Genomic DNA, 21,083 nt, shown 5'->3' on the forward strand with positions numbered 1-21,083 from the left:
CAAAACTCTAGCGCGCCCTCAAATACACGCTGCTCAAGTGCAGAGCTTCTTGCGCTCCCTCAAATAAACGCTGCTCAAGTGCGATTCAGTGCGTTTATGTAGCGAGTATGTCTCCAACATTTATTAGATTTGCTAGGAATATTTATGAATGTCTCTAACAGAACTACAGAGCGGTATTAATGCGTCCTGAAGTAAAGTGAAACGGCTATAAACTCCTGCAAGATAAAGTCATTGTATGCAGAACCACAGATCTTTCTCTATAAATAAAGTATAATTATGGAAACTGTGTTCATCATAACTGAAAGCTACGCCGTGTTTGCTGGCCTCTCGCATCACGCACCTGTCAGTCAGTCAGTCTGTCAGCACGTCACCTTAAAGGGTTAAACAAAGAACGCACAGCACTACTATTACAGAAGTTTGCGCTGTTATAATTCTCTTACCTTTTAATACGTTTTTGGTGCAATTATAACTCTCTATTTAAAAAAAAAAACCAACCAAATATTTTGAATGAGAAGCTGTAATGTAGCCGTGGCGTTATGAATTTGGTGTGGCGCCCCGCCACGGACGATTGAATGTAGCAGAAACCATGTCGGTTCAGTAATAGATCTTAACCAGTTATTATGTACTGACATCATTCATCTCATAAGCACTATATTGCGGTAGCTTACAATAGCGAGAGAGGCGAACGTGAGGAATTAAAACACTCTAACTTCTTAAAAACGCAGAAACTGTACAATTCACTGCGTGCGTGTTTGCTAGACGGTCTTTCTCTGACACTGAAGTTACAGCAGAAGCTCCTGTTTCACTGTCATGGAGAAATGAAAGTAAACTCCATTTCTCTCTCTCTCTCTCTCTCTCAATGTGTCCATTTAACCTGCTGTCGTGAGGTAACGTTTCCTCTCCTCTCGGCTGTTACTGCGATACTTGTAGATTCAAACACTGTCTGCGGAGTGAGTTTTTTCCACCGTGTCTATCATAGATCAGCTGTGATCGCCGCTGCCGTTTATCATCACTCATTGGTGAACAGCACCAGAGCGTAAGAGCCAATCACAGCACTTTCTGTTGAGCGCGGAAGAACTCGCTCGACAGTGCTCAGAAAGCGAGCGGGATATTTACATTTGTTCATTTACAAATGCTCAGGTTGTTCTGTGCTTGTACTTGAGTTTTTAAAGGCACAGCTTATATATCTGACTGTATTAAAGAACAAAATTGTATTACAAATAATATATAAATATAAATCTGTTTATAAATTAAATTTTAATACAAGAATTGTTGTGCTGTGGAGTAAAATATAATTGTGTATGGAAAGCATCGTCAATGCACCGAGATATCGAATTGAACCGAATCGATGGGATGATAATCGTAACCAAACCATGAGGGTCACGCCTCTAACAGTTATGCATATTAAATAGCAGGTCATATGAAAGAAAGTTGTTCAATCAAAACAATGTGTAAAGTTGTTTATTAAAAATATACTATATATTCATTAATAACTATATTGTCTTTTAATAGAGTCAGCTTTAAATCATCTTAACGAGTAATTTATGTAAATCTTTTGCCTGCTACGGATCAATGTGATCAAAGTAGCTCATTTACTTAATCCTCAACATGCGAACACAATAGATACAGAAGGACCAACCAAAACTAATTTGGCCACAGCTGACCAATCCAAACAGAGTCGGCTTATGGAAGGGGGAGGGGCTTGCAGCAACGAATTGATTCAAATGAAGTGAATCAAAATAACTGCAAAATGATTCGAATATAATAAACAAACACATATCCTGAGAGCATTACAATGTTTTCTGACTTTGAATGCATCTAAAAGTCTTATAGTGGATTCCAACACAATATTAGTACACTTTAAAATATCTGCTATTTCATATTATTCTAAATTCACAATGTTCTCCGGCATTATCACAATCAACTGCAAGTTATTATTCCTCCATTTCTGCTTTTTTTTTTACATTCTCCTTCATCTAAGAATAATTATTTAGTTTAAACTAGTCCATTTGCTGTCATATGTTATTTTTGCCTAGCTAATGTTTGGTAAAAGCCAACAAAGGCCCAATTTACACTGTCAGGCCGTGATGCCCAATTCTGATCTGTTGCCTATATCAGATTTTGTTTGCCTGTCCATTTGCACGTTCTTTTAATTGTGACCCATATCCGATACATGCGTTTACACCTGCCATGCAATTTACGTCACACATGCGCAAAGGCGGGTTCTAGCATCTGCGCCACACTATGCGCCACGATGGAAGAAATTGTCTTGCTTTCAGCTCTGCGAAATATGCGAAGTTCCCCCAACTTTAAAATGATTTTGAGGCGGAGGAAGAGGGAAAGGTCCGTCATCGCAGCTTGAGCCTATGGTTTATATATGGTGTCCTCCACCATTCAGAGGAATTTGTCGGTTCGAGAGAGATCTCAGGTCTTGTCGGAGCAAATTGTGGCGACTGACCGCTTTCCTCCTCCATGTTTCCACTGTTGTTGTTCACCGTGTCAGCTTCTCCACACACGCTCTTCCTTCTACGTCATTAAACCGTGGAGAAGTATTGTCGCAAATTTAATGATGTACAAAACAGAAAGCCTCAATCAATCCGATCTGCCTGTTTACACTGTAGTCACATTGACACATATTTAATTTCCACATATGAAGGAGGCTATAGTCATGCGGCAACTTCAAATTTCTTTAATATGGGGTCTTTAAAATCACCTCTGTGTAGTGTGTGTGTGTGTGTGTGATGAAATGGCTGTGAATTATCAGCTTCCCTCCTACTACAGGCTATAATCAATAAGCGCTGTGGGTTTTAATCAGTCCGTGGGGTTTTCATCTCCATCGCCAGTCAGTATGCCCACAGAGGTTTTAGGCAAATAGCCAGATTTGAATGCAGGGTGTTGTTTTTTTCCTTGCCAATCAGCTGCTGAGCTGGGCTGCTGTATGGAAATGAATTCTGATGATCTCACGTCGTCGTCTCGATAGTGTCTGTGCATTTCTGGAAACTTCTCAAAGTCTGTCAACAGGTTTTTCTCGCATTATAAGCCAAATTTACTTGTGCGGAATACTAATTAATCGCTATTAAAATTACTCTTGTATAGTCAACACTTTAAAGTACTGAAATAAAATTGCAAAATGACTATAATTACACTGTAAAATATGGTTTGCTCCATTAAATTTTATAGATGAATCAAATTAACAACTTGCATCCTGACTAAAAATATTAGGTTTAAATCTTTGTGTAGTTTTAATTGAAACCTGATTAACTTAAAATGCATCACTGAAATAAAAGCCTGTATTATCAAAAACAAGAGATTAAATTACAATAAATATGATTTTTGCACCCAAATTATGATCCTTAAATATAGTCATTAAATGATTCAGGACATTTTTATGTGCGTTTTATTGTAATTCACAATAAAAATGGGAAAAAATATATTGATAATAAACGTGATGCTTTCTGACGTACACAAAATGAAAGCTATATTGCACATTTTAATGCTTAAATACAGTTTTTATTGTTCACAACAATGTAACGATGAAAAACATTATTATTAATATTTAATTATTAACGTTTTAACGAGTTAATGTCAATTTTCGAAGAAAGTCTATGCGTTATTAAAATCAAAAGTTGCATCTGTAAATATTATTTCAAGAACCCAAGCTATCATGAACCAACATTGGACAGTTGTATTATTAACTAATGTCAACAGGGATTAATCAATACTGTACCTCATGCATTGCTCATTCTGAGTTCAAATTGGTCTGCAAATGGGACCTTGCTGGACATTTGAATTGTTGAAATATTCAAACTTTTTTTTTAGCCCTTTCTGAATTCACAAAGGCTCATAATGCGAGAAACTTCTGTGATCTAAGTCAAGATTGTGTGTCATTTACCCAGTAACAACAGATCATTTGCTCACCATCATGTTACCCATGGGACTTTCTTTGTTTAGCAGATCACATAAAGGAGATGTTTAGCAGAATGTACAGCTCCTTTTCATACTGTGAAAGAAATATGTGTTATCTGCTGATCGTCTTGCCTTGTTCGCTTGTGAAAATAGCTAGAATTTACTATATTTAAAGTTTATTTTCTGCAGAAAGAAAGTCATACAGGTGTAAAACAACATGGTGGTTAGTAAACGATGGCTACTTTTCATTTTTGGGTAAAAATGTCTGAAGTGAATCTCGTGCTACTGACCCAATCACTACTTACCATGAAGCATCATGGATCTAAGATGATGTGTCCAGTTTTCTGCATAAACTTGTTGGTAACACTTTACTTGAAGGGGTGTTGAAAAGACTCATGAAGCTTTTATAATCATGACAAAAGCTATGAATGTGAATGAGGTTTCATGCATGCTTATGACAACTGTTATAAAGTGACATTCGCTCAGTTATGACTTTTTAAATGGGGGATTTAGGATGATTCTAAGGGCCCTCGGCATTTCGTGGCTTGTCTGCGACACTCAAGAAGTGCTTTCATAGGGCCCTGTACCGGTCAGCAGCACCCCTGAATGTACAATACATAGACCTTCTTAGTACAGGCAATAACAATCAATTATTTACAATAAGCAATAAATAAGTAAATACAACAATAAATGCATAAAATGCAGACATACATCATAACGAAATATTGTCGTTTATTTAGAAATATAAACAGGTGCAGTGCACATACTACTTCAAACTGTTCTCACGCCCCGCCATCTCACGATACAAAAAAATATATAAACAAATAAACTCTGCTTGCCTTAGTTTACACAGGACTGGCGGGAAATATGCATTGATGCAGCTTTATTATGGGGTTTATTTTGATAGGTTAACTGTTTTTGTGCTGTTTAGCTTGTTCATAGAGAGAGAGAGAGAGAGAGAGAGAGAGAGATCACATCACATATAAGGTTCTTCCACGCACCTCTTTCAGTGGATTTTTCCCTGGTTTTTGTTCACCTTTTTGATTCAAATACAGCTGAAGTCAGAATTATTCGCCCCCCTTTGATTTTTTTCTTTTTTAAATATTTCCCAAATTATGTTTAACTGAGCAAGGAAATTTTCACAGTATGTCTGATAATATTTTTTCTTCTGGAGAAAGTCTTATTTGTTTTATTTCGGCTAGAATAAAAGCAGTTTTTAATTTTTTAAACACCATTTTAAGGTCAATATTATTAGCCCCTTTAAGCTATATTTTTTCGATAGTCTACAGAACAAACCATTGTTATACAATAACTTGCCTAATTACCCTAACCTGCCTAGTTAACCTAATTAACCTAGTTAAGCCTTTAAATGTCACTTTAAGCTGTATAGAAGTGTCTTGAAGAATATCTAGTCTAATATTATTTACTGTCATCATGACAAAGAGAAAATAAATCAGTTATTAGTGATGAGTTATTAAAACTATTATGTGCAGAAATGTGCTGAAGAAATCTGCTCTCCATTATAAATAATTCAGGGGGGCTCATAATTCTGACTTCAACTGTATGCTTTCCCAGCATCCCTCAATGCCTTCCCTACTCTGTTCTTCCATTTGTTCATGTCGGCTCTTTTTTTTTTTTTTGTCATTTGCTTTTTAAAGTCCGAAGTGGACATGACGACAAACGGCGTTTTCTTCTTCATAATGGACATAAACGGTTTTTCCGCATGAAGCTATTTTAATGTTTAAAATGCAGACTCGCGCATTTTGACTCGTGCGAAAATATCTCCTTACAGTTTCTGTAAGCAAAGTTCACACATACAACTAATGTCACGTGGTTATCTCATGTTTTGGGGTGGACTTTGCGGTTGTTTGTCGCACGCACTCATTTATACTTCATGACAATCATGTTTATGACAGATTTATGACAGTCCTGGTTGTCATGACAAAGGCAAAAGCTGGTTGTGATGTATTTGATTATGTCAAGTTCATCAAGTCAATGTCATCTTTGATTTTAAAATATTATAACTGAGCCAATAACACTTGACAGTTGACATAAGCGTGCATACAACCTCATTCGCATTAATGTTGTCATGTCATGATTATAAAGGTTTAATGTCAGTCTTATAAACACCCCTTCAAGTAAACTATTTCCAAGTTGTTTTCTATAACAAAATGCCTAAAATGTCTGTTTTACAGCTTGCCTCAAGATTTGCATCTTTTTCCTTTATTATTTTTTGTGCGCAATAGTTTACCCTTGCTGGTGACTTTGAAATGACCCAATCCAAGAAGCATCTGAAGTTTGATTTTATTTTTTTTTTTGGTGACCCTTTAATCAAGTCTTGCATTTTCTCATATTTTAGGGCTGCATTGGATATGCTGATTTACTATGTTGAATTTAGCATGTTTGTAGGTGCTTTATGGCTGAATATGTGTCCAGATGTGATCTCTGCCGTCTTTAGCTTTAATTCATGTGATTTTCTTGCTTTTTCTGCCTGTTTTGTTTCTCTCTCAGGTATATCCCGCCCCCGCTCTGACAGTGCTCCGCCCACTCCTGTCAATAGGCTCAGTATGCCGCCGCCCCCAACGACAACCAACACCACACCGCCTCACAACCGCAGGCACCGCCCCACTGCTGTCGCCAAAACAACCAGCAAATCCTCAACGGTATGACATCATAAAGAGTTTTATCAAAGAGCGTAGAATCACCAAGAGGCGACACTCTGTTGTTGTTTGGGAAACAGCCACTAGATGCTGCTAGTGTCACGCGGCGGCCATTTTGGAATTAAAATTCCAATAGAACAACAGCATATTATAAGTCTTCCAAAAATAATCTTACAGTCTGTAAAATAAACTATTACTATATAATAAAATCTAGATTCTATTTAGATTATATCTAGATTATAGATAGATTTGATCTATTATTTCTAGAAAAATTATTAAAATCATGCATTTTCGTACGACAAAGCGTAAAATACTTTTGTAATGTTAAGATTATAAACTATTAAAGTGCTGATGATTGTTATAGTAAGTGTTGTATTGTCGTCTTTTAGGTTGTATCTCAGCTTTAATGCGCTTTTTAAATAGATAAATAAAAACAAAGCAGCTGCTTGCCATCGTGGCAGCATTGAGAGCCAATGGACTGCCGATCGCGTTCACTACAAGATGGCGGAATTAGTGGGCTGCTGCTTGGCGCTGCTGTTGCAATGGAACGTTCTGTTGAGTGTCGCCTGTTGGTCATTCTAGGCTCTTTGGTTTTATACAACACAGATTATTTCAAAGCAGCTCTACAGTAATAAACAGGGAAAATACATTTAATAATAATATAGTTAATAGCCCCTTACACACAGTGATACCAGTAAATATCCGGAAAATTTCTGAAACGACTTTACCGGTAAACTCAATACAGCGCTGTTCACGCAGGCGAGGACAGTACAGAAAAGACCATTCACACATCCATCCCAAAATACTGGTAAATTCTGACATCATCAACCAGAAATGACCAACTGCGCTTGTATTTGTAAACACAGAAGGGGTCGGGCTTTAGTTGATGGTTTCACTTTTATTTAAAGCTTTAGCATTCATGCAGCTGCTTTTGTCTGACTAACATCTAGCAACTAAATGTGTCTGTAAAAATATTCAAAGGCTTTTATTTTCATAAACAGCGCCTGAATGTTCTGATTGGCTGGAGTAGACGTCTCACGTCAGCGCGTTCTAATCGTGAACGCGCTCTTTCCGGCATGTTTCCTTCTGCGTTCACGCAGCGCAGCATTCCGGCTGATAACCGGTAATGTTACAACTTCTCTTTCCGGAAAATTGCTGGAACAAATTTACAGGTATTTTCAAAAAGGGCCTGTTCACACTTGATCCCTTTGCGGAAAATTGCTGGTAATTTGCCGGTTTGTATGTATAAATATAAAAATAATATGAAGTGAATCTTAATTTTAAAAAGTAATGACCAGCAAAATAAAATGCTTTTGAATATTCTGCTATGCTGACACATGGGCATCTGTAGCTCCGCCCTCATTTGAAAAGAGCACAATCTTATTTGGATTTAAAGCGACAGTCACCGACACACCACAATTAGAATCAAAGCCTGAGAGTTATACAGTTTTATAGAGTTAGGCCCTGTTTACACTAGTACGTTTTAGTTTTAAAACGACATTTTAGAATGAAAACGATCCGCGTCCACACTCGCGTTTCACCCAGAGTTTCTGAACAACTCTTCGTCTACACCAAACCACTGAAAATGCACATCAAGTGACCACACACTCTGACACACACACTCTGGCATGCACTGCAGCATATCTAGCCAGATGAGAGCTGTGCTCGTCGGAATGTTCATCAAGGATCTACCGCTGGATCTAATCTCACTATATTTGTTAAACGTGATATTTAATTCATCTTGTTGTCTATATCTACCGACATACTCCCTGACTTTGGTCTTTTGAATCTATTACTTGTTCTCAGGTAACGTGTTTTGGCTGAGCGCAAAGAAAAGCTAATAATTAATGTAACCACGTACATTCTGTATACTGACTGATTGTTTGCCTTTATTTCCTATATTTTAGAAACCTATTGTTCATTATACTTTTATAATGGCCATTATCAGGGCCGGAGCGTCCATAGAGGTGACCTAGGTGACCGCCTAGGGCAGCATAATAGTGAGAGCGGCAAACTGCCCCCCCACAGAGCGGCAGAATAGTGAAGGTGGTCACTTTCGTTTTCGACAGTTTTTGTGCTGGAATCAGTCAGCTACATCTGGCAACACTGGTTGAGGGCGGCGTGACAGTCCTTTGCCTAGAGTGTCCTTTGCCTTAAAGGGCACCTATGTTACCCCTTTTTCCAGATTTAAGATAAGACTTATGTGTCCCTAGAATGTGTCTGTAAAGTTTCAGCTCAAAACATCCATCAGATTATTTATTATAGCTGTCTGAAGTGCCTATATTATAGCTGGTAAAACCTTGTTGCTGTTTTTTTTTTGTACTGGGCCTTTAAGGCGAGTCCTCCCCGCCCACTGTTCCCATATGCCTGTCAGCAGCATGCCTCAATCGCCACCCTTGGCTACCTCAGGAAGCAGATCTCATGTAACATTTGTTAGAAATACTACAGTAAGAACTTTAACAATCAGTATTTGATGCATTTTTTTGTGGAGTTGCAACCATGAGTCACACACAATGTCATTACGAAGTTCACGCGCACACACAGCGAGGATACACACACAGCGCAGACACACAAACACACACACATAGAGAGAGACAGCGCGCGTTTAGCTTTGCACTCTTTTTGCACGCATATGTGACAGGCTACAGGTTAATCTCCACTGCTTTATGAATATCTGTTATGTTAATGTTCAAAATAAACCTGATTTAACGTCCACAAAACTTCTTTTATAATTGTTCTGTTGCACGGTTGTGCTGATGAAGTGAATCTGAAGTGAATCGCTGTACTTCATTACACACATGCTCTGTTTTAAAACATTTTAAACATGTAAAACTCACTCTTGATCACATTTAATGATGATCCTAGCGAACTGAACAGACCTTTTATTCCCGGTTGCTTTGCTCACGTCCTCTCTTGTTGATATGATTATAGGTGTTACTACGGAGACATGTTAATGCGCGCAGCTGTCAATCAATATTGGTGGGCGGGGGGACCACACTCCTACATCAAGTTGCGGGCGATCTGAAAACCGCTCCAATTATTCCACCGTTTTTATTTTGTTAAATTGAAAAAAAGGACTGGGTGTGTTTTTATCACCCCAATATGACGGTCTATACACTATACCTACATATATGTCTGTGCAAACAGCTTGAAAAGTAGACTTTTCACCATAGGTGCCCTTTAAAACTGATATTCAGCAAAAGAGATGATATGTTTCGTATTTTCAAAGAAAATGAAAGGAGGCAGTTCTGTTATTGGCTCCATTTTGTTATAAATATGCATACAGAGAAGATGACGATCATATATGCAGCACAACGCTTCAACTGCTGTCTGTTAAGTTGTTAATATCAAAATGAAAATAGCAGTTCCTTATTTCATGTTTTCATTTTATTGTTGAGTAGAGAAACAACGTACAGATCCAGGATGATGTGAATGAGGTTATACAGTACACTGTTCCCTTTGAAGATTTACACGACTTGTCCTCGGGAGTCTGTTTTCCATATTAAGCTTGCGAAGTCTGAACTTACAAAGAGAGGACGCCGGACTGAACTGTGTGAAGGCTACTTAATATTGAGGAAAAGTCCCAATCAGAGAGGCGAATGTTGGCAGTCACGCCTCCGTTTTCAGATGTCTCCGTTTTCCCCCATCCACACTGAGATGGCGCAGCAGCGTTTTAGAATGAAAACGGGCTCTTCAGCATTTCCAAAACGCTCCGTTATCTGTATATAGATATAATATAATATAATATAATATAATATAATATAATATAAATAATATAATATAATATAATATAATATAATATAATATAATATAATATAATATAATATAAATAATATAATATAATATAATATAATATAATATAATATAATATAATATAAATAATATAATATAATATAATATAATATAATATAAATAATATAAAATAATATAATATAAATAATATAATATAATATAATAAAATATAATAAATATAATATAATATAATATAATATAAATAATATAATATAATATAATATAAATAATATAATATAATATAATAAAATATAAAATAATATAATATAATATAATATAATATAATATATATAATATAATATAATATAATATAATATAATATAATAAAATATAAAATAATATAATATAATAAAATATAATATAATATAATATAATATAAAATAATATAATATAAATAATATAATATACTATAATATAATAAAATATAAAATAATAAATATAATATAATATAATATAATAATATAATATAATATAATATAATATAATATAATATAATATAATATAATATAATATAATATAATATAATATAAATAATATAATAAAATATAAAATAATAAATATAATATAATATAATATAATATAAATAATATAATATAATAAAATATAATATAATAAAATATAACATAATATAATATAATATAAATAATATAATATAATATAATATAATAAAATATAATATAATATAAAATTTTGGAATTAAAATTCCAACAGAACAACAGCATATTATAAGTCTTACAAAAATAATCTTACTGTCTGTAAAATAAACTATTACTATATAATAAAATCTAGATTCTATTTAGATTATATCTAGATTATAGATAGATTTGATCTATTATATCTAGAAAAATTAAAGTGAAAATGAACTGTGTGTAGGCTACTTAATATTGAGGAAAAGTCCCAATCAGAGAGGCGAATGTTTGCAGTCACGCCTCCGTTTTCAGACGTCTCCGTTTTCCCCCATCCACACTGAGACGGCGCAGCAGCGTTTTAGAATGAAAACGGGCTCTTCAGCATTTCCAAAACGCTCCGTTATCGGCACTCGAAAACTCCGGCGTAGTGTGGACGGATGCTGTAACCGTAGCCAAACGTATGCGTTTTAAAATGAAAACGTATTAGTGTAAACGGGGCCTTAGAAAACATTATCTGTGTGCTATGTTGAGCTGAAACTTCATTACAAACTCTAGAGAGAGCAGAGACTTGCGTTTCATGTTAAGAAAATGACGGTTTAAATCTCTCTCCATAGACTGGCCAGACCAGAGTGTCACACCAGCCTTCGTCCACATCTCCTCTCTCCAGCCCAAACCAGACGAGCTCCGAGCCCCGTCCGCTCCCGGCTCCGACCCGGCCCAAAGTCAACAGTGTGTTAAATCTGTTCGGCCAGTGGCTGTTTGATGCTGCGCTGGTCCACTGTAAACTGCACTCCGGCCTGAGCAGAGACAGCAGCATGACCGGTAAGAGTGTAATACACACTATAATCAATACTGTGATCACCCCTTTTCCTTTGGTTTTCATTACTCTACTTATTTTACCTGTTGATGGTCTGTTTGTTTTCTTTACTTTCACAAAAATATTCCTACCTGCAAGATTGTAGCACATTTAGGGTCAGGGTACACTAATATAGACAGTTACAGGATTTTGAGAGATTTTATGTATTGGAAAGAATTACCGAATGTGAAGTAAACATCCTGGAAATTGTACACTGATAGAAATATTGAAGCTTTTTTTATTTTACAATTTGATAACAACAGGATGTGTTTTTGTAGCACAAGCAGTTGATTGTGGTGGTAATAACACCAAGGGTATGGATCTATCTAGTTTACTTTATGAAATTATAAAACATTGATTTTAAAGTGTCAGCAAAATGTATACATGTAAATTATGTATGTGGGGGTCAAAGATATAACAAACAAAAATATCTGTACATATTATAATTTAATATAATGTAATATAATATAATGTAATATAATATAATATAATACAATATAGTATAATATAATATAATATAATATAATATAATATAATATAATACAATATAGTATAATATAATATAGTATAATATAATATAATATAATATAGTATAATATAATATAGTATAATATAGTATAATATAATATAGATATAATATAATATAATATAATATAATATAGTATAATATAATATATATATAATATAATATAATATAATATAGTATAATATAATATAGTATAATATAATATAATATAGTATAATATAATATAGTATAATATAATACAATATAGTATAATATAATATAATATAGTATAATATAATATAGTATAATATAATATAATATAGTATAATATAATATAGTATAATATAATACAATATAGTATAATATAATATAGTATAATATAATATAATATAGTATAATATAATATAGTATAATATAATACAATATAGTATAATATAATATAGTATAATATAATATAATATAGTATAATATAATATAGTATAATATAATACAATATAGTATAATATAATATAGTATAATATAATATAGTATAATATAATATAATATAATATAGTATAATATAATATAGTATAATATAGTATAATATAATATAATATAGTATAATATAATATAGTATAATATAGTATAATATAATATAGTATAATATAATATAATATAATATAATATAGTATAATATAATATAGTATAATATAGTATAATATAATATAGTATAATATAGTATAATATAAAATAATAAAATATAATGTAAAATAATAAAATATAATATAAAATAAAATAATATAATATAATATAAAATAATAAAATATAATATAATATAATATAAAATAATAAAATATAATATAAAATAAAATCATATAATATTATATAAAATAATATAATATAATATAAAGTAATATCAAATTATATAATAGTATAAAATAATATAATATAATATAATATAGTATAATATAATATAATATAATATATTACAAATTAATATAATATAATATAAAATAATATAATATGATATAATATAAAATAATATAATATAAAAATATATAATATAATATAATATAATATAATATAATATAATATAATATAATATAATATAATATAATATAGGCTACGCAGTGGCGCAGTAGGTAGTGCTGTCACCTCTGTCCGTAGTGCATTTGTGTGTGAATAAGTGTGTATGTGTTTCCCAGTGACGGGTTGCGGCTGGAAGGGCATCCGCTGCGTAAAACAAATGCTGGATAAGTTGGCGGTTCATTCCACTGTGGCGACCCCAGATTAATAAAGGGACTAAGCCGAAAAGAAAATGAATGAATATATAATATAATATAATACAATATATATAATGTAATGTAATGTAATGCAATGCAATGTAATCCAATGCAATGCAATATAATACAATATTATACAATACAATACAATATAAAGGTGCAATTTAGAATAAGTATTTTGCATTTTGACAATTTATATTCACGAAAAAGTTTTTGACTCTTCTAAAGCATAACGATACCATAATATGTTTGCAGATATTTCAGAAACATGCTCAGTGAACATTCTTGTTTATCTGATTCTTGAATTTATCGAAATTCTTCTGTGGAATTACATGCATCTTTTCTTTCCTTGCATTGTTTTTGTTCATTTTTCATTACTGCATGATGATCTACTTTTTCTTAATGGTTTTCCTGTGTCTTTAAAACCCACACAAACAGAAAAACAACAACAACTTCTGAATAGTTTACTGAACTCTGCTACTGCTGTTCTTTGATTTGTTTCCATTTTATCTCTGTTATCTTGCAGCAACATTTTTCCAAATTCTTCTTTCTTATAAATCTTGTAAGTAGGAACACAAGCTTTACCAGTTGCAGTTATTTGGTTCATTTCAGTTTGTTTTCTTCTTTATTTGTTGACACTGTCACTCGTTCATTGTTGCAGTACTTGTTTTCTTGGGGCAAGAGACTTGCGCATACACTGCTTGAGTTAAAGGTCCGGGGAGTCTTTTGACTGCTGCCCAAATCTCATTGGCTCAAATGCGACAAATATTCAGGATCCTGAGGCGGGACGGTGGTCGAGTACACTGTAATAAATAATATTGCAAAAAGCCATTACAGTAAAAGCTTTTAATGTAACTTATGTAACTTCAATAAGTTCATCGTAGGGCTGCACGATGTTTAAAAAAATCGAACATTGCGATATTTTTATATAGTCGCGATATGAATACAATTTCAGTAGATGAGTTGAATAACTATTTGGAAATAATTTATAATTTTACATTGATTGGGATGATTCTGTAGGGGAGTGCATGAACAATACACAAGTATAAATAAATTCAATAAAGAAAATATACAAATTAAATAAAGGCCTGAATGCTTTTAAAACCCTCACACAGTCACAGGACAAATTATAATCCAGACTCAACATTGAGTGTACTTAAGATGTGACTATTGCGAATGATCACATTGCGATATCAATGCTGAAACCATATATTGTGCATAAGGCTGGGCGATTTGGCCTAAAATCTCGATTAATTGAACATTTTAGCTCGATTACAATAATGAACGATTATTATTTTTATTTATTTTATTTTGCATCTTCTGTAAACAAATATTTTAATGTAAATAATCATTTGAATGTTATGGAAATAGAAAGTGCCCAACACAAATGAGTACACCCCATTTTTAAGATGAATGTTTTTATCCATTTTTCAGTGAATATAGGTCAAATATTTTAGTGCATTTGATAAAAAACAGATTTATTTAACAAATATATTTATTAAAATATTTTAGTCACCGAACATCTTTAGAAATGGAAAGATAATACAACTCATTATATCATTCATTTTCTTTTCGGCTTAGTCCCTTTATTCATTAATGAACCACCAACTTATCTAGCATATGTTTTACTCAGCGGATGCCCTTCCAGCTGCAACCCATCACTGGGAAACACCCATACACTCTCATTCACACACATACACTACGGACAGTATAGCCCACCCATTTCCCCTATAGCGCATGTGTTTGGAGGAAACCGGAGCACCCGGAGGAAACCCACGCCAACTCGGGGAGAACATGCAAACTCCACACAGAAATGCCAACTGACCCAGCCGATGCTCGAACCAGCGACCTTCTTGATGTGAGGCGATTGTGCTACCCACTGCGCCATCGTCCTTAATACAACACAATTCAAGTAAAATATTGCAAGAAAAAATACAAAATACAACATTTCAACAAAATAGTTTTGTTTCTCTTGATTATTTTCCTCGTTTTAATTTTATTATTTAATATTTTTAACAAATAAATTTGGCTGAATCTAATTTAAAAGCATTATCATAAGTTATTTTGTTAGATTAGCTCCAGATTTGGCTTCAGTACTGACTAATCTAATGTATATGCACAAATAATATTGTATAGCTTCCTATAGAAAATATGAATCTAAATGAGAGATTAGTGAGGGGTGTACACACATATGTCGAGCACTGTACAATTGAAGACAAATTATTAGACCAGTCACATTGTGATTATTTTTTAAATGATTCCAAGTGATGTTTAACAGAGAGATGAAATTTTCAACACATTTTTAATCATAATAACTTTAATAACTGTGCCATGAGGACGGCACATAATATTTTGCTTGTTATTTCAGCCTACGGTGCAGTTTAAAGGCTTAATTAGGCTGATTAGGATTGTTAAATTAATCGGATAAAAGGGGTTTGTTCTGTAGCCAACCCAAAAAATAATAATATTGACCACAGCAGTTTAAAACTAAGCTGTTTTACTCTACAGAGCTCCATATAAAAGCCAGAAACTTTTTTGCACAGGCCTCTCTAAAGGGTTACTAGCCGCGTTTCCACTATCGCGCCTAAAGCGAGCAAGCCAGGGCGAGCCAAGGCCAGTCGCGTTTCCACTATCACTTCCGGGGCGTAATCGGGCCAAAGTGGGGCTTCCTTGGGGCCAGCGTCCGGCCTTTTTCGGCCCGCCGAATACCTTGGGCCAAGGAGGGCCAACTGGGGCTTCGGGGCGGGGTTACGTACAAAGGCGGAGTTTTCCTGTCAGGTAAAGAGGAGACAAGATGCTTTCTTCCCTTACATTTGTTTTGCTATCGCGCTTGATCAACTCACTAAGAAGAAGAAAAAGTAAATGCCGCCGAACTCGAATGTCCTTATCCAGGGATCGCTGTCTGGCCTTACACCAACAGACCACAAACAGTAAAAAAGCAATCGCTTCGGTGTTCTCCATCTTCCAGCTCTCGTAGTGATGCCAGGTTGTGTTTGTGGTTATAATTTGAGTTTTTTGTTCCCGCTGAAGTGGGCGGGTTGTGTGACGGGTTGTGTGACGTTTGATTCGGGAGACGTGTTTGCGTGACGCGCTGCGAGCAACTAGCCCGACAGTGGAAACGCGACATGATTTCGGCCTCATTTTTCAACCTCCCGGGCTATTGGCCTGGCCTGGCCCGATTAAAGCCCTGGCTCGCACTTGCCCGATAGTGGAAATGCGGCTAATGGTGCCCAGGGGCGTAGCAACCGCGGGGGATGGGGGGGATCCGTCCCCCACACTTTTAGAGACAGACCATTTAGAAACAGGTGATTGATAATTATATGAATGTATGATCTCATACAGCCGGCCCACCCAATTTTAAAATGTCCGATACGCCCCTGATGGTGCCAACTGATGATCAACAGTACAAATGACACATCGTCCCTCTTCCTAACAGGGAAACCCAGCACCAGCCAAGAATGCATGACCATTTGGTATCATGGCTTTGTAATTAATAAATGTGCTTATAATGGAAGTCAATGGGGCAAAAGCAGCCACCAACATAACAAAAGGGGAGGCAATTTATGTGCACAAGGGTTAAAATCTATAACTAGATGGTTATTTAATAATCCTTACAGGCCTCCGGTCAAGCCGCTGAGATCCCAGAATGTTTGTTGCGCTTGATCCTTCAACTTACCCACCATCATTAAAATAAGTTCCCACCCATATCATCTCCTGAAGGACCTCTACTAACTGATCTTCTCCAAAGAAACACACCAACCAATGTTCTGTTCAGTTTTTGCCCAGCGTTTATTTGACAGCTTTTGTTTTTTTTATGTTAGCGTTTGGTTAATTTCCATTTGTTCTCTTTATATATGTTTTGTATGGATATTTTCTGCATGTCGTGGTTGTTGGTGCAATTTGTTTCAGCCATATTGTGCCTTAATGTCTTAATTTAGGATGCTGGACTGTAGAAATTGGCCTTTAATCAACGTTTGTCTGACTTAAACTCAACTGACATGCTCTGATAACGGGGAGACTGACCAGGAGATGGAGAAAAGCGTGTTCTGTTCTGTGTCAAAGCGCTCATGCACTAACACGATCCAACATGATGGTAGTTAAATATGATTTTGTAAGATCCCAACAAATAGATAAATCCGTGACGGCCTAGAAGAAGAGCCATTACATTAGCACTCGCTTCCTACTGGAAATTAAATTATCTCATGTCAAATAAATGTAATAAACTTATGCGGAAGGATTAATGTTTCTTTATTTTAATTTATATAAGTACAAATGGTCATTGGTATGTAGTACCAATTAAGAGTTTATTATGTAAAGTAATAATAATAATAATAATAATAATAATAACAATAACAATAATACATTTAATTTAAAGCACATTTCAGGAAACTCAAGATCACTGTACAACACACGCACACACACACAAACATACACACACGCACGCACACACACACACACCACACACACACACACAAATATATATTATATATATAATATATATAATATATATATAATATATATATAGACACACACACACACACACAACAATTATACAATAAACCTACAGTTTAAAATATCATGTGACAAATTAGGACACTTATATGCAGTTATGATGCATTCTTAATTGATTTTGGAAAATAAATTAATATTCCTATATATTTACGTAAGGAAATTACTATTTTGAAATGTAATGTTTAATCATTTCTATACTGAATTATTTAATTATAATAATATTTAATAATTTCTGTTTTTAATTTATTATAATAATATTTAACAATTTCTGCATTTAATTATTTAGTTGTAATAATATTTAACAATTTCTGCATTTAATTGTTTAGTTATAATAATATTTAGTAATTTCATTATTTATTTAGTTGTAATGATATTTAATAATTTCTGTATTTAATTATTTAATTATAATAATAGTTAATAATTGTATGTATTTAACTATTTAGTTGTAATAATATTTAATAATTTCTGTATTTAATTATTTAATTATAATAATAGTTAATAATTTATATATTTAACTATTTTGTTGTAATAATATTTAATAATTTCTGTATTTAATTTATTTATAAAATTATGTAATAATTTTATTATTTAATTATAATAATAGTTAATAATTATATGTATTTAACTATTTAGTTGTAATAATAATTAATAATTTCTGTGTTTCATTATTTAATTATAATAATAGTTAATAATTTCTGTATTTAATTAGTTATAATAATATTTAATAATTTCTGTATTTAATTGTTTAGTTGTAATATTATTTAATAATTTCATTATTTAATTATAATAATAGTCAATAATTTCTGTATTTAACTATTTAGTTGTAATAATATTTAATAATTTCTGTATTTAATTATTTAGTTGAGTGCAGGACAATTTTTAAAAAAGCGTTAATTTTATTAATATTTATATCGTTATATATAAAAATGGAAACATTTTGATTATTAAAATGTCACATTTGCATGACCATACAATTAACATAAAAAATGACAGGCACAAACAATGATTAGTATGTTGTAATAAATGGGAGTTTATCATATAAAGTATATAATTTTTAATCAGCATATTAGAATGTTTTCTGATGGATTATATGACACTTAAGACTGAAGAAATAACAATAAATAATAATAAAGTCCTAGAGAATTTGAGGAATAAATGACATTTTACTAGATTTTCACATAGAATTAAATTATATTAATGTATTTTTGCAACTTTTACAACTATTTTATTAATATTTTTATAATTAAATATTTAAAAACTAAATTATTTTAATTATTTTAATTAATAATTATGATTTTATTATTAGAATGTTTGTATTGAAAATATTCAACTTTTATAAATTAATCATTGTCACCATGTCATATGCATTTTGAAGCTGCATTATCTTAATAAATGTATTAATTAATGTAAATATAATTGCATGAGCATACGTTTAACATCATTCAAATAGTTTAATGCTTTTTTTAAATGACACACGTTTCCAAATAACAATATTAAAGTTTCTCATTTAAAAAAGACCTCATAGCAGCATACGTCTATTTTCTGATTGATCAAATATTTCATCTATATTTATTTTATTTGCTTAATTATAGATAAAATAATCTGCAGTAGTCCAATAATCTCTTTGTCGGTATTCCCTGTCATGGCCTTCAGAAGTGCACATGTGTTTCTTTTAGTGTTTATTCATCTCTTTCTTTCTTTCTTACTTTTTCTTCTCTCTTTCTTTCTCTCTCTCTCTCTCTCTCTCTCTCACCTTCTTTTTCTGTCTCCTCTCTTTTATTCTCTCTCTATCTCTCTCTCTCCCTCTCCCTCTCTCAGCACTGGCCACTCAAGCTGGAGTTGAGCTGAGGCGTAAAGGCTCTCAGATGTCCACCGACACCATGGTCTCCAACCCCATGTTTGACGCCAATGAGTTTCCTGATAATTATGAGTCCGGTCGAGCTGAAGCATGCGGAACGCTCTGCAGGATCTTCTGCAGTAAGAAAACAGGAGAGGAGATCCTTCCTGTCTACCTGTCCAGGTGATCTTACTAGTTAATAACCTCAATAAAGCAGTTACACATTAAATGGGACTTGCTTTTTACAAGATGTAAAATAAGTCTCTGCTGACTGTGTAGTGAAGTTTCAGCTCAAAATATCACACTAATAATGTTCTCTAGCTCTCTGAAACTGACCCTTTTAGACACTGACTAACTCTGTTATATTGGTGACTGTCGCTTTAAATTCAAATGAGATCGTGCTCTTTTTAAAAGAGGGCGGAGCTACAAATGCATACGTGTCAGCATAGTGGCAGATGTATAACAGCACTAGCTGTATTGTGAGTGCTGGTCAGGTGTGCGTGTGTGCTTCAGTGTGAGTGTGTGCTTCATGCTTCTGTCAGTCTATGTCGCTCCTGTCGCTGTTCATCTAAAACTTCACATCTATAATCCTTTTAGTCTGTGCTGACGTTATCTTCAGCAGCTCAAACACTCTAATGCAGGGGTCACCAATCTCGGTCCTGGAGGGCCGGTGTCCCTCCAGGGTTTAGCTCCAACGTGCCTCAAAACACCTGCCTGGGTGTTTCAAGTATGCCTAGTAAGACCTTGATTAGCTCATTCAGGTGTGTTTGATTAGAGTTGGAGCTAAAATCTGCAGGACATCGGCCCTCCAGGAACATGTTTGGTGACCCCTGCTCTAATGGCTGATGTCACGCACAAAGGGAGAATGTCAATCAGGGTGTGTTTATCAAGTCTGATTATAATAAATACGATAATTTCATGTTTACCATTAGAGGCTGGATATATTTACACTTTCTGACACACAACTGTGTGTAAACCCCTAATAAAAGGGATGTTTACATAATAGCTGCCCCCCCGTTTCAGAAAGAAGGTTAAGTGAAAACTCAGAGTATGTTAACCCTGAAATGAGAGAAACTCTGGGTTTTCTGTTTCAAAAGGGCAGGTTTGTCAAACTGGAGAAAGCA

The 21,083-nt window shown here is 33.5% G+C and overlaps 1 protein-coding gene across 5 annotated transcripts in view; it reads left to right on the top strand.

The window, feature by feature from the left end:
• The window catches only part of ralgapb (Ral GTPase activating protein non-catalytic subunit beta), a 111,589-nt gene that overhangs the window by 47,381 nt on the left and 43,125 nt on the right, over positions 1–21,083 (top strand). For all 5 annotated transcript variants that reach the window (XM_056460649.1, XM_056460650.1, XM_056460652.1 and 2 more), the window contains 3 exons: positions 6,418–6,569; positions 11,602–11,809; positions 19,941–20,142. In XM_056460649.1, coding sequence (XP_056316624.1) covers positions 6,418–6,569; positions 11,602–11,809; positions 19,941–20,142 — 562 coding nt within the window. The remainder of the gene's footprint in view (positions 1–6,417; positions 6,570–11,601; positions 11,810–19,940; positions 20,143–21,083) is intronic.

The sequence above is a fragment of the Danio aesculapii genome, chromosome 6 (genome assembly GCF_903798145.1).
Source record: "Danio aesculapii chromosome 6, fDanAes4.1, whole genome shotgun sequence".
In the NCBI taxonomy this organism is placed as follows: Eukaryota; Metazoa; Chordata; class Actinopteri; order Cypriniformes; family Danionidae; genus Danio; species Danio aesculapii.